Source organism: Eptatretus burgeri, chromosome 3 (genome assembly GCF_056783735.1).
Source record: "Eptatretus burgeri isolate ZD-2024b chromosome 3, Ebu_testis_v1, whole genome shotgun sequence".
Lineage (NCBI taxonomy): Eukaryota > Metazoa > Chordata > Myxini > Myxiniformes > Myxinidae > Eptatretus > Eptatretus burgeri.
The window spans coordinates 49,086,266-49,099,400 of NC_140963.1; the positions used below are offsets into that span (position 1 = coordinate 49,086,266).

Sequence of the window (13,135 nt, forward strand, 5' to 3'; positions counted from 1 at the left end):
AAAAGAAACAATGAAACCTATTGTCATGGCCAAAGGTACCGGTATTGGCAGATAAAATTAACAGAAACATTCCCATACCTTGGCTCTCGGCCATGTCCACCGGATCAGACTCCAATCCTGGCTCACTCAGGCCATGCTCATTGCGGGCCCGCACACGAAAACAATAACGAGCGGGAGCTTCAAGTCCTTGCAGGAGGTATGATGTACTGCGGCAAGTAGAGGTGACAGGTTGCCACTGTTCTTCGCCCTTGTCGAGTCGCCGCTGCTCCACTAGGTAGCTCTGTACTGTACTACCACCATCATAAGTTGGGCCATACCAAGATAGCGTTAGTGATGTGGCACGGACATCTGACACGCATGGCCTGCCTGCTGGAGGCTCTGGGCGATCTGCAGGATGCAAGTGTTGAGAAAATGAGTTGAAAAATTGTCAATATCTTGAATACAAGCAATAGAACAAAATAAAACAAAATAAAAAGGAAAAAATCACTGGTGTCCTGGAAAGACAAGGAGACACAAGGAAGGTGAGATGCAGAAAAGGCAATTCTTGTCCATCCAGGATACAAAATGTCTTCATAAAAACACTCCCAAATCTACCCCAACATCAGAACACAGCGTGGTATAAAAGTCAACGTAACGATCAAAATTAGGTAAAAACATAAAATGATGGCACTTACGGCAAGCAAGCGCATTACGTAATGCGACATATGCCCACCCTCTATCTCACATTGGCTTGGGAGATGGAGTAACTAACACCTCTTGGCTGGGAGGAGAGCAGAGCTTGGACTGTGCCCATGCATGGATTGACGTGTACCAAGATCGAAATAACCCAATCCTGATTGAGTGACAACTTGTGTGTGCATAAGTGTGTACGTACACACACACACACACACACACACACACACACACACACACACACACACACACACACACTGCTTCTTGTACTGCATTCACCAGTGGAAACTGTGGGCCAAGTTCAGCTAAAGACTTGCAGGCATTATATAAGGTTATGGGAGAATAAGTAATCCTTGTGAGCACATCTCTGATGTCATCACCGATGAACGGACAGCACAAGACTCCTCTGTTCCCACATTTTCTGATCGCCATTGTTGGGAGAGGAAGCACAGTAAATTATGGAAACCACTAATTATTACTGTTCGAATTTCCAAGTTTTGTCACTTTCTTTATGGCAAAGCATGAAATCTGGAGCACAAGCTGTGCAAGAAGAGGAAGAAGAGAGACTGACAAATATTTCCTGAGAGTATGTTTGTGGAATTAAAAGGAAGTCCCATTGAACCGACCGTTATGTTATCATCATTGAGTTCTGAGTATCTCTAACGCACAACTGATGACAGTTGGAAGTGCACCTTTACACATAGGTTTATAATTTGGTATCAACCCAGGTAAGGTGCCTGACGCAAACACTGCATCGAGAGTGGAGTCGGCTACATCAACTCTCCCTGCTGAAACACACTTCATGGTGGAATCCTGTACAGCTGAAATTTTACTTCGCCCGAAGATAATTCGATACAGAGACGACAATCTATGCCAATGAAATGGTGCTTTTACATGCACGACTCACCCAAGATGGTGACATTCATCGGAACCTGTGCAGTACCAAACTTGTTTTCCAAAAACAGTGTGTAGCACCCACTGTCGTCAGGCCGTGAACACGAAATAGATAACGTGCTCTTCTTTTCTGTCGTCTCAATTTGGATTCTCGCACTTGCTTCAATCTGATGGAGTTATGAATGCAGGAAAAAATACACACTTTCAAAAATGATACAATTTAACAGATTGCAATTGTTCATACTATTATATAACAGCAATGAGGTTATGTCATGCAAACGAAGTGTCGGTGAACGACCATGAAAACGAAAAAAGCAAATCTTGAAGGTGATAGTTTTTCGCTCACCTGTTCGAAGAACAGAGAGCTATAGCGATATCCCCGGCGCGAGCGTGAGCGTGAGCGTGAGCATGAAAATGTTAAACCTTTTGGTGCAAGTTATTTCCTTTCTTATGTTTTTATCTACCACCCTATTTTTTACTTATTACAATATACAAATACATATATTGCTTTAAAATTATTTGGATCAGACTTCACTGAAATACTTTATAAAAAATATTATAAGACAAGTCTTTTAAAAACGATAAATGTATAAACAGGCGAGCATTTGGGTGGCTTTGACACCAACTCTCTGGTTAAAGTAAGCATTTAGAAGATAAGAACATGCTGGAGATAAAAACATTCATGCATTTTCATGATGTTCATTGCAAGAAGTCAGCATAAAGTCACATGCAGTTAAAATATAGAGACCACCCCCCCCCTCCTCCCATCACCATCCTTCCATTGCATTTGTGTATAATCCCTTTGACATTCCACAAAAAAAAAAAGAGAGGAAAAAATTGTACTCCATGTGGCAAGAGATGGCACCAATATTGCTTCCACTATCAAATGAAGACAATCTAAACTATTTCAGCTTGAGCACTTTATGTCTCAAAAGCCACGTAAACGCGTTGGTGTGCCAAACACCTTGATGGTGCTCGCTGATAATTATTTACCGATAACTAGCTCGTCCCTCCATGCAGCGGGAGACGAGGTTTTGAAATTGCTTCTGTGTGTGTGTGTGTGTTTGTCCGTCTGTCCAGGCCGTAACTTTTTTTTTTACTATTTGAGCTTTTGTCATCAAATTTTCAAAAGATCTTTATTATGAGACGATGGAGAAAATATTTTTAAAAATCAGGTCAAAATGTGAAAGGGCAAAGTCATAGTGACCCTTGTTAGCCCCGCTGCAGGGCGTCAAGCGCAAGACGCCCCGTTATTTATTTATTTCATTTTATTTTTTAAAAATCGCTTCTGTGTTTCATTATTTATTTACCATTTAGCTAGTGTGCCTGTCCAGGCCATAACATTTTTACCAATTGGGCTTTTGTCATCAAATTTTCAAGAAACCTTTATCATGAGAATATTGAGAATGCAAATTAAGATGATGTGCATTTTTTTTTTGGTTAACTGTCGTTTTTGTCGAGTTTTGTTCGAGCACAAAGCAGACGCTTTGCATTTTGAGATGCTTTTTTGTTTGCAGATTGTTTCACCAATAACCAACATCCAAACAATATTCACAATGACTGAATTGAATGGAATGTTGATAGAGTATGTAGGCCATCTGCTGTGGGAAGCATTGCAAACCTCGATCAAGGATATAAAAGGAACTTTGGCACAGGAGAAGGCCATTTGGCCCATCATGCCTATGCTGCACCACAACCCCTGAAACCACCACCCAACCACACACAAACTGCCTACAAGTGCTGCCGATATCCCTGTATCCCTCAATCTCCAATGCATTAAAGTAAGTATCTCATTCCAATTTACTATCCTCACTCTCCTCTTCATTACTTTTGGCTATGGCCCCTGGTAAATATTCCCTGGTTTTTTTTTGTGTGTGTTTAAGGTCGAGACGTCGAGTGACTTATTTTTTACACATTATCACTGCCAACAAGGTCAGCATGCAAATAACAGCTGTCTTAAAATCAACCGTCTTGAGACAATTGTTAATTAGGAAAAGGGAAATCTTAAATGACCATCAATTATGTGGCTGTTGCATTCACAAAAGATTGCCTCTGATGCAACGCAGAATTTCAGCTAATTTGTGATGGAAATAAGTAATCACAAAAATCATCCGTTCATAAAAGTTCACAAGTGCACCAACAAGTGAACACGTATCAAGGCTGGTGAGAACACCACCAACTTGACGATATTTCAATGATTCGTTCACGTCTTCATTTTCAGTGGCGTTCGCAAACTGGAAATAAAGGATAAGATAATGGAGTAAAGGAGAAATAATTACGCAACTCATCGCTGAAAAGTGAGAGGCTTGATGAGTTTGTTTGTTTTTGTTTTACTGATTCTGTGATTGCTGTACAACCAACCAGCCAACTGCTTCTACATGACCAAGCTGTTCAGATAATAAAAATAACTCGACAGTTCATAAAACACCTAAGGCCATGCAGTCTTGAGAAAAAGGACATGGAAAGGCTCTTTTAAACTCTTGCTTTGCATTTTGCACTAAACAAACAGTGCTAGGCACCGCCATGTTTGTCTAAGTGCTGAATCTCACAGTTACTTTGCCCTCAGGGCATGAAACGGAATAAATATTTTGTCCAAGTACTGCGAAACGGAAGGTTTTTGAAAGTGTCAAGAAGGCGATTTGTGTTCCACAGTGTTCAAGTATTTTCATTCAATTGAAATAACACGAGCATTCATTGAAGACAAAGTCTTCGATATCCCCCGCCATAGTAAATGAGGATTAACAAACTTATATTCCCTAAGCGTGTGCAATATGTATGTGAAGTTTCCCCTTGATCTGACCAGCTGTTCTGGAGAAGAAGATGTCTGAAGGTTTTAGGGTAAATTCAATATGGCCACCAAACCATGTGACCTATCAATTAGAAATTAACAAACTTCTGAAAGGATGTCTTGGGGAAAGTGTATGTGAAATTTTGCCTCAATCTGTCCAGCCGTTCTGGAGAAGAAGATTTTAAAAAATTTATTAATTTTCAATCCAAGATGGCTGACGAACCATGTGACCTATGACATCATAAATTTACATTCTGCCTCCAATCCTCCAGTGGAATACGTGTGAAGTTTCATGTTAATTGGATGAGGTGTGTTTTTCTATCCAAGATGGCCACCAAACCATGTGACTTGTGGCATCATAATTTTTACTATGTATGCAGACATGATGGAAGATGATGGTTGCAAAGTTTCGCTTTGTTAGGTCATGTGATTCCAGAGAAAACATTATTTAATATTTTTCTTGAATCCAACATGGCTGCCAAACCATGTGACCTATCAATAAGAAAATATCAAAAGGCACCAGTTCATCACTTGCTTGATATGTGTACCAAATTTCATAAATATATATTGAGGGGATTTGTAGTTAAGCTCCGGAAATGAAATGTGACGGACGGACGGAACCCATTTCTATATCCCCCGCCAACTTCGTTGGTTGGCTGGGGATAATAAGGGTTTTAAAGGCTGGAGGAAAAAAAATAACCCTTTTTTCAGAAGTTTACCTCTGTTGATGCACCGTGTTTTACACAACCTTATTTAACACATTAAATTAGTTATCCGTGCCTGTTGGTTGTGTCCTTTATGACTCCCCTTAAAACAGTAAGTTTTCCGTTTGGAATAATTTTCTATTTTGTTTGACTGACAGAGAAGCAGACGAAATCAATTATCTTACTCCTCTCTGTACAGTGAGCAGTCATGACAAGATTCTGTACAATTTGCCAGTTTCAGAGCCACAGTAGTGCTAAACTGCAGGTTCGTGTTAAGATTCATGTTCCGATTCTTGTTGTGCAGTGCAGTATTCAAAATATAAAATTCAATTGAAATTAAGTAGTTCCTTTATCATAGACTGATGTCTGTACACAGACAGACAGACAAAGTAAACCAAATGCTTTTCCCCGTTTTTCACTTCACCAGCGTGGGGTAAAAATGGTAATAACGAGAAGGGCACTCGGTAGAGCACATACCTCCACCACGTAATGCCTGATCCACGAGAACATATCTGGCCCAATACGTTTTGAGATATCATCCAACATATCATTTTGGCCCCCTCTCAATGGTGAAGAATCACTTTAAAAATTATAGTAGTCGGATATCCGGATTTGTGTGTAAAATTTGTGTTTCTCTTTGTGCATTGCTAAAAGTTGCTTGTTACTATCCATCGCACTGGCAAGACTAACTATTGTACTCCTTCATAACAAATGTTTTGCAGCAACTACCCTTCAAGGAAAAATCGCACAACGTATTCTGAGCTTTGAAGGTGGAGCAGTGACATCACAATCATTGAAAATTCCAAGTCTAAAAAGGTTAGTCCTGCAGCATACAGTGAACAAAAAATAAGTGTAGTTTCTCAAAATTACTTGCAGACACATCGTTGCTGTTACAAAATACAGCAGTGTGTTGCTGCAATCACATTTTAATGCTTTCGTATACCTTAACACATGATTCTATTTAAATTGACAACTGATTCAATTTATATCGTTTGTAGCATTTATTCCTAACGGTGCGTGGATGTGATTTGAGACACTCACTTCCTTTCTGAATTTGAACCAGGTGCCTTTGAGCGGAGGGGTGCCTGCCAAACAGCACTCCAGGAATACTGTATTACCAGCTTGCACACGCATGTCGTTGGGGCTCTTCAGCACCTGTGGAGGACTTCCTGGAACAGATATGGCATGGACGAGTGAAAATAAATAATACCTTTAATTGCGAGTCAGAACACTTATTCACAGTAACAAGCTAATCCATCAGTGTTTTTGCTTAGTCGAGCAAAAACTTAAGCATTGTCGTTGGTGGTGACTGAAACAATCTGCGGTGTTGATGCAAAAAGGCAAAAACCTGGTGTACATTCTGGTGATACAAAGTCGGTCAGATGTCATGCAGGAAAACCAGCACGTCTGCCTACATTAGCTGGTGTGCATTAAAGTTCCCATACCATACCAACTTTCATTCGAAACAGTTGAAAACCCTCGGAGCTCGATGCCCAATTTATTGATTTTTTGGATATTTTCTAAGTTCGTGACTTTGTGACCTTGACCTAGGGACGAAAATGAAAAATCAAGCTCCGTGGGGCTATGCAGGTGCCATTGGGCTAACCAAATATCAAAACCCCTGCCAGATTCGACAAACCCCCTCAGAGAAGATGTAACTTGAAACCAGCTACCCCCTAAAAACACATGTTTTCTGGGCGTGGCTCCACCCATAATGGACGCAGCACGCCCATTCTCAGGAAAACACAACTAGATCATGATATAAACCTCCCACCCAAATTTTATCAAGATCGGATCAAAACCCACGGAGCTGTGCTCGGGACAGACAGACAGACAGACAGACAGACAGACAGACACCCATAACGAATATAGTGGTCACTTACTGACTCGTGAACCAATAGAGCATTAATAAATTAATAAGAAAACCGACACATTGATATGTGCTGTGACAACGTTAAAGAAACCCTAAAATAAATAAACATCCACACAGAGCACCAAGGAAGCTCAGCATTCGCAGTTTGCCCTCTCACAAAGATCACCGTACAGAGAGGGCAACAAAACTGTCAGAAAATTCCAGCAAACTAAAAATTGGGCTCCCAAAATGTGCCATCACAAAAATATTAAAATGAACACGTGTTTCGTGGTGACATGCCTTGATTAGTTACAGCAAAGCGTTTTGGAACTTCACCAAGACAAGTTCTTCACCTCGTGTTTGAAATGAACCAAGATGCTACCATATTTGTACTTGTGAAGTGCATCTTGCGTTCTATAAGTAGCAAATAAATGCCTTTTCATCCTTTCTTGCACTCGCAGTTTCAATATGTCCTGCAATTGTCCCAGTATGCGTAATTTCCATTGTTTGAATTACCTTGAGTTGATGTGCCCTTTGGTGTTTGTTTCTTCTTTGGAATAACAACATCTGCAAAAATAGAAGACAGATACAACAGCAGTGCTTCCCCACCGGTGCGTGAGATTGATAGAATAAAAAGTAACTCAAGTTAATAAACAACATTCCCAACTTGCAATGGTAGGCTTCTCTCGCTTAACAACCTTTTCTGTTTTATAACTTTGTTGAGATTTGAATTGCTGCACCGACGTGCCTGAAGTACTTTCCGTGTCATTCTCTCATGTTCTGGTCGTTGTTCAGTTTGCTTGTTTGTACTCTCTTTGTCGTTGCAAGCTTTGCTAGGAACTCTGCTATCAAAGCACACAAAGGGCTGTCGATATGATCATGCCACTATTTACGCACGCAGACAAACACAGGCCCATAAATATATTTCTGGAAATGCAAAATATTCAGAGATATTTGTTAGCACGATTACACGGCAATCCGACAACAATGTCCTCATAAGTGCAAAACGTGAATATATCTGGTTGAAAATGCCACGTGGCAACTTTCTATAATCATTACCTACACTAATAAATGTCAGTGTGTGTGTGTGTGTGTGCGTGTGTGTGCGCGCGCGCGCGTGCGTGCGTGCATGTGTGCGTGTGTGTGTGTGTGTGTGTGTGTGTGTGTGTGTGCGTGCGTGCATGTGTGCGTGTGTCTCCACTATAACTCCAAATCATGAAACCTAGCAGCCTGTAACTTTGCTTGCATACTAACTTTGCATGGAACTCCAAGGAAGTGCAAGATTGAAACTTGGGTGTTTGGGTTAATTGAAACACCCCTTCAAACATAATTAACAGCCTTATTTAATTATATCCTTCATCTGGCACATCCTCAGCCACCTTACTCTCTGTGGGGTCTTAAGGCATTTCCTGGGTAACATTGCTGGGTTCTGAAGCCACCATGTTATTTGGCCTGCTCAACCATGCCATGACTTGAAACAGGCCGCAACGATTTCTTAACGATAAAGTTTTTTTTTCACAATCCTCACTCATCATCACACATCACTCTTCTCACCTCACTCGTCATCACATTTTCCTACAAATCGATCGGTACATTGCAATACTTATAAACGCCTGGAGATGCTAGCATGTGACTTTCATTTCCGCACATGCAATAACCTCTAGAATCTCTTAAATTAAGCCGAATTACAAAATTGAAGCTCCAGAATTGAACTTAGCAGTAATTCCGACTGCTAAAAAAAAGTGTTTATTTGTCCAATCCAGCATTGCTTGGGCATTTCCGGGTGCATGGGTTTATTGATGGCAATGGGTAATCACTTGCTAAGCCAGGCGTTCCATTGGAGTGCTTGCTTGGATGTTTAAGCCACTTGCCGAGCACCCTACAGTCAACAGCTGGACATTTCGTGTCCTGATTGGGATGTACAGTCGGCAGTTGCTATACAAGGTAGATGTACGTATACAGCACACACGGACATGGTACGTATGGATAGCTTTGGATGTGTACTCCTTTTCAGCTTTTTTGTGGTTTTTTTCTTTTTTTTGGATTTGGATGCGGTAGATGGACTCCCCGTGGATGTGTGGACATGCCACACCTGTTATGGGTTCCGTGGTGGCAAAGTTTGATCCTGTATCTTATGGAGGTCATAACAGGTTTTCCTTCGTCCTCATGACTGTTTCTAAAGCAGTTGGTTATCGTGTGTGCTTTACAAAGGTTATATGTTTCTCTTTGTGCAAATAAGCTAAATATATTTGATAACACCCGATTTCTGAGCTGATTGCCAAATTAACGTGTTTTCTAAATTATCAAGCCACATTTTTTCCACCTGTCACACACAGCTGTTTATAAAGATTAATGTTTATGCACATCTCCGTGAAACATTTGTATAAATGCAATGTTGTTTTTAAATTTGTTTATTGAAATTTCCCCAAAACAATGGTGAAAGCGACTCAAGGTTTTTGGATTGTACACAGTACATTCTGTAATCGGTAATCACACCTACTGCTGAAAAATCAGCCAAGCATTAATATATATGCGTGTGTGTGTGTGTTGTTCCTAAAGCATAACATTTTCTCTCTGCTATCTCATCTCTCATCTCTCTCATCTCTCTCATCTCTCTCATCTCTCTCATCTCTCTCATCTCTCTCATCTCTCTCATCTCTCTCATCTCTCTCATCTCTCTCATCTCTCTCATCTCTCTCATCTCTCTCATCTCTCTCATCTCTCTCATCTCTCTCTCTCTCTCTCTCTCTCTCTCTCTCTCTCTCTCTCTCTCTCTCTCTCTCTCTCTCTCTCTCTCTCTCTCTCTCTCTCTCTCTCTCTCTCTCTCTCTCTCTGTGTCACCAGATGTGTCTGGGCGGTGATTATGTCCGGACGGTCTTTGTCTCTGGAAGTGCCTGGATGGTGTTTGTGTCCAGGTGGTTTTTATCTCCAGACAGTTTTCATCTTCAGATCTGTCCAGGCTGTGCCTGTTTGTCTCCGGACATGTTTGTGCGGTGATCATCTCAGGACTTGTCCAGCCGTTATTTAACCCCCCCCCCTCCTCTCTCCTCCCAGATGGGAGTTTGGCTCCGGATGTGTACAGGCAGTGTTTGTCTCTGAACACGTCTGGCGGGTTTTGTCTCCAGATGTGTCTCGGCATTTCGTCTCTGGGTGGTATTTCTATTATGACTGGTACAAAATGGATTTCAAACATTATTTTGTTTCCATCTTCACTGTTATTCGATGCAGAATAATTTTGATGAGACGGTATGAATCATAACTGATGCTCCACCACACGGCTGCCTTCCCTTCCTTTCACCTCACGCTGCCTTCCCTTCCCACACCCCTCCTCACTGCCCCTCCCTCCTCTCTCTTTTCCCCTCCACATCCTCACTCTCCCCCCCTCTCTCTCCTCATTTTCTCTCTCTCCCCCCCCCCCCACCTTTCGTGTTCCCGTCAGCGAAGTGGTGAGTGGTATTTGCTGGTATTAAATAAAGACTGAAATCAAATCAATGATCACTTACAATAAATGCTAAAGTAATGAAATATAATGTGAAAGTACGAACAGATAAAACAAAACCCTGAAAAGGGTCTCACTTTTCAATCCTGTAACAAATGAAGCACCTACGTAACCCTTCATTCAAATAATTTTGAAGATGCACTCTTCCACCCCCCTCCCACCTCCCCACCCAACTCCAATAAAACATTTTGAAGAACATCTTCATAACCCCTATGAATACAGGTAGGTCAGTTTCTGAACATACCCTCAAATGACTGCGTGCTTCCCAATGAAACAACCTTTGCTGCCACCCATCAAAACAGAAAATAGAAAGCATCTCAAAATACAAAGTCCATCCCGTATCCGCTTGGTACTCAAACGAAACTTGATGAAAAGAACAAAAGTAAATTTTATAAATTAGTGTTCTCCAAATTCTCATAATAAAGATTTGTTGAAAATTTGATGAAAAAAAACTAAAATGCTAAAAAAAAGTTATGGCCTGGACAAACACAGTTGAAGTTCAAATGGTAAATAAATAAAGAAATATCGAAGGGACTAAAAAAAAAACCCGGCCATCTTGTGCTAATGCACGGTGGACGGGCTATTAAGGCCGATTTATACTCACTGCATCCGTCCTTAGACATTTTAACCCAATTATTAATTCGTTTTCTCCATGTAATCCCACTATTAATTTGCTATTGGTCACTGGGTTTGACACCAATACAAATTTTTATTCCAGACCTGAGGCATCAAAAATCTCCATATGTCGAACAAACACTTTCAAATGCCATTCGAGCATTTAAATTACATCACATGTGGCAATAAATCTGAATTGTTGCTCCCAACTTGCTGGCTCGATGACAGAAGATGCCATTTGCATTTTTGCCACCCACATCTCTACCCCATTTGGAATCCCATGTGGGCACAGGCAACTTGCTGGTATATATAAAAGCAAGTTAGTTTTTGGACTATGTATGCATGTGTGTGTGTGGGTCAGACTGACTCTGCCCCATTGTGTGAGTGTGAGACTGACTCAGACTGACTCTGTGTGACTGACCCCTATGTGTGAGACTGACTCAGACTGACTGCCACATTGGTTGGACAGCTGGCTCGACTCCACTCACAATTACCGTCTCCTGAAAGAAAGAAAAAATCATACGTCCGCCACCTTGTCAAGGCGCATATTATGCTACTCGGCCTCAGGCCTCTGTTGTCAGTCCATGGACCAGTGCAATTGGAATTATCTGAGCTATAAACTACAATGTATCATATATGCACGTATGGAGTAGGCACGTTTTGGCTTCATGGAGGTAACCCGGGTTATTTTCGGGAACGATCGTGGCAGCAACTGTGGCCTTTCCACCACCCAAATAAAGGGATGAGCAATTTGTGTAATAAATTACTGTTTTTGTTGGTAATTTCGATGTTAGCCCAAGTTTACAAGGCTGAATAGTGTGAAAATACAGAAGGGTCGCCCATCATTTTGACGGGCTTTTCTGCTAGTATACTCATAATAAGGGTTTGTTGAAAAATTGATGACAAAAGCTCAAATGGTAGAAATGCTATGTCCTGGACAGACACACTGACACACACAATTGCACAGTCTCCTGCTGCTCAGAGGACAATTTAATTACTAATATTCAACACCACTGTGGGTGGAAGTTTCGGTGAGTACATTAAAAATGAGCTCCGCTATTGACCCTTGGAGAGAATAGAAGTGTTGTGAACACAATAACCAAAGTCAAGGCAGGAGCATGTGTGCATCTTGCCATCAAGGCTAAATTGAAACAGACAAGTAATTTGTTCACCTCATAGAATGAAATTAATCAGAATTGATACAAAATCAATTGCGACAGAGAGCACATATCAACCCTTACACAAAACAAACTGCTTGATGCAAAAATATCACTGTATTGATGGATTATGAAAAAAGGAAAAACTATCACTGAGATTCAACAGCTGAGGCACTACTAATCTGTTGTTCCAAAGCTATTTAAAAAAAAATAATAATAAAGATCTCAGTTATAACTCTATAGTGAGATGTGCTGGTGTGGGAAGGGGATGAGTGCCCCCCCCCCCCCATTTTGACGATTCCAAAGACAGCAGAGGAAGCAGTCATTGTTTTAAGACCAGCTGGGTAAACCTTTCAAAATATGAACTAGAAAACATCTGAAAATGCAAAGGCCGTCTGCTTTGTATTTGGACTTCTTCTTCCGTATGCTAAACGGTACCTTTGACATTTTGACAAAATTCTTAATTTGTCTTCTCCATATTTTCATAATAAAGCCTTGTTAAAAATTTGATGACAAAAGCTCAAATGGTAAAAAAAAAGTTACAGCCTGGACAGACACACAGACAAAATTGACCATTTCATGTCACGCTGACCTTTGACCTGTGGACCTTTTGACCAAATTATTAATTTGTTTTCTCCATATTCTTATAACTAGTGGGTGGCCGTATGTGCGTGGCCGTACTTGGAAAAAAAACAACTTTCAAACTGTGTGCCAGAAACAACAACCACACAGGCCGTTCCTTCGCTCTCGCGTGCCCGTATGTGCAAGGCCGTACGTACGTGGCAGTACGTGCAAAAAAACAAACAAAAAAATCAAACAACCACACAGGCCGTTCCTTCGCTCTCGTAAACGACGACTGGATTGGGGCATTGTGTTTATCGATAAATGCGCATAAGAAATCGAGAAATTATTAGAATACACTAAGTCATCACTATCCGGAAGTCCATACGTTGT

General features: G+C 41.0%; 1 protein-coding gene across 6 annotated transcripts in view; it reads right to left on the reverse strand.

Annotated features, from left to right (window-relative positions):
* Positions 1-13,135, reverse strand: part of MYLK (myosin light chain kinase) — a 213,325-nt gene that overhangs the window by 57,669 nt on the left and 142,521 nt on the right. For all 6 annotated transcript variants that reach the window (XM_085873203.1, XM_085873200.1, XM_085873199.1 and 3 more), the window contains 4 exons: positions 7,427-7,477; positions 6,100-6,227; positions 1,580-1,733; positions 79-387 (listed from right to left, as the gene is read on the reverse strand). In XM_085873203.1, coding sequence (XP_085729329.1) covers positions 79-387; positions 1,580-1,733; positions 6,100-6,227; positions 7,427-7,477 — 642 coding nt within the window. The remainder of the gene's footprint in view (positions 1-78; positions 388-1,579; positions 1,734-6,099; positions 6,228-7,426; positions 7,478-13,135) is intronic.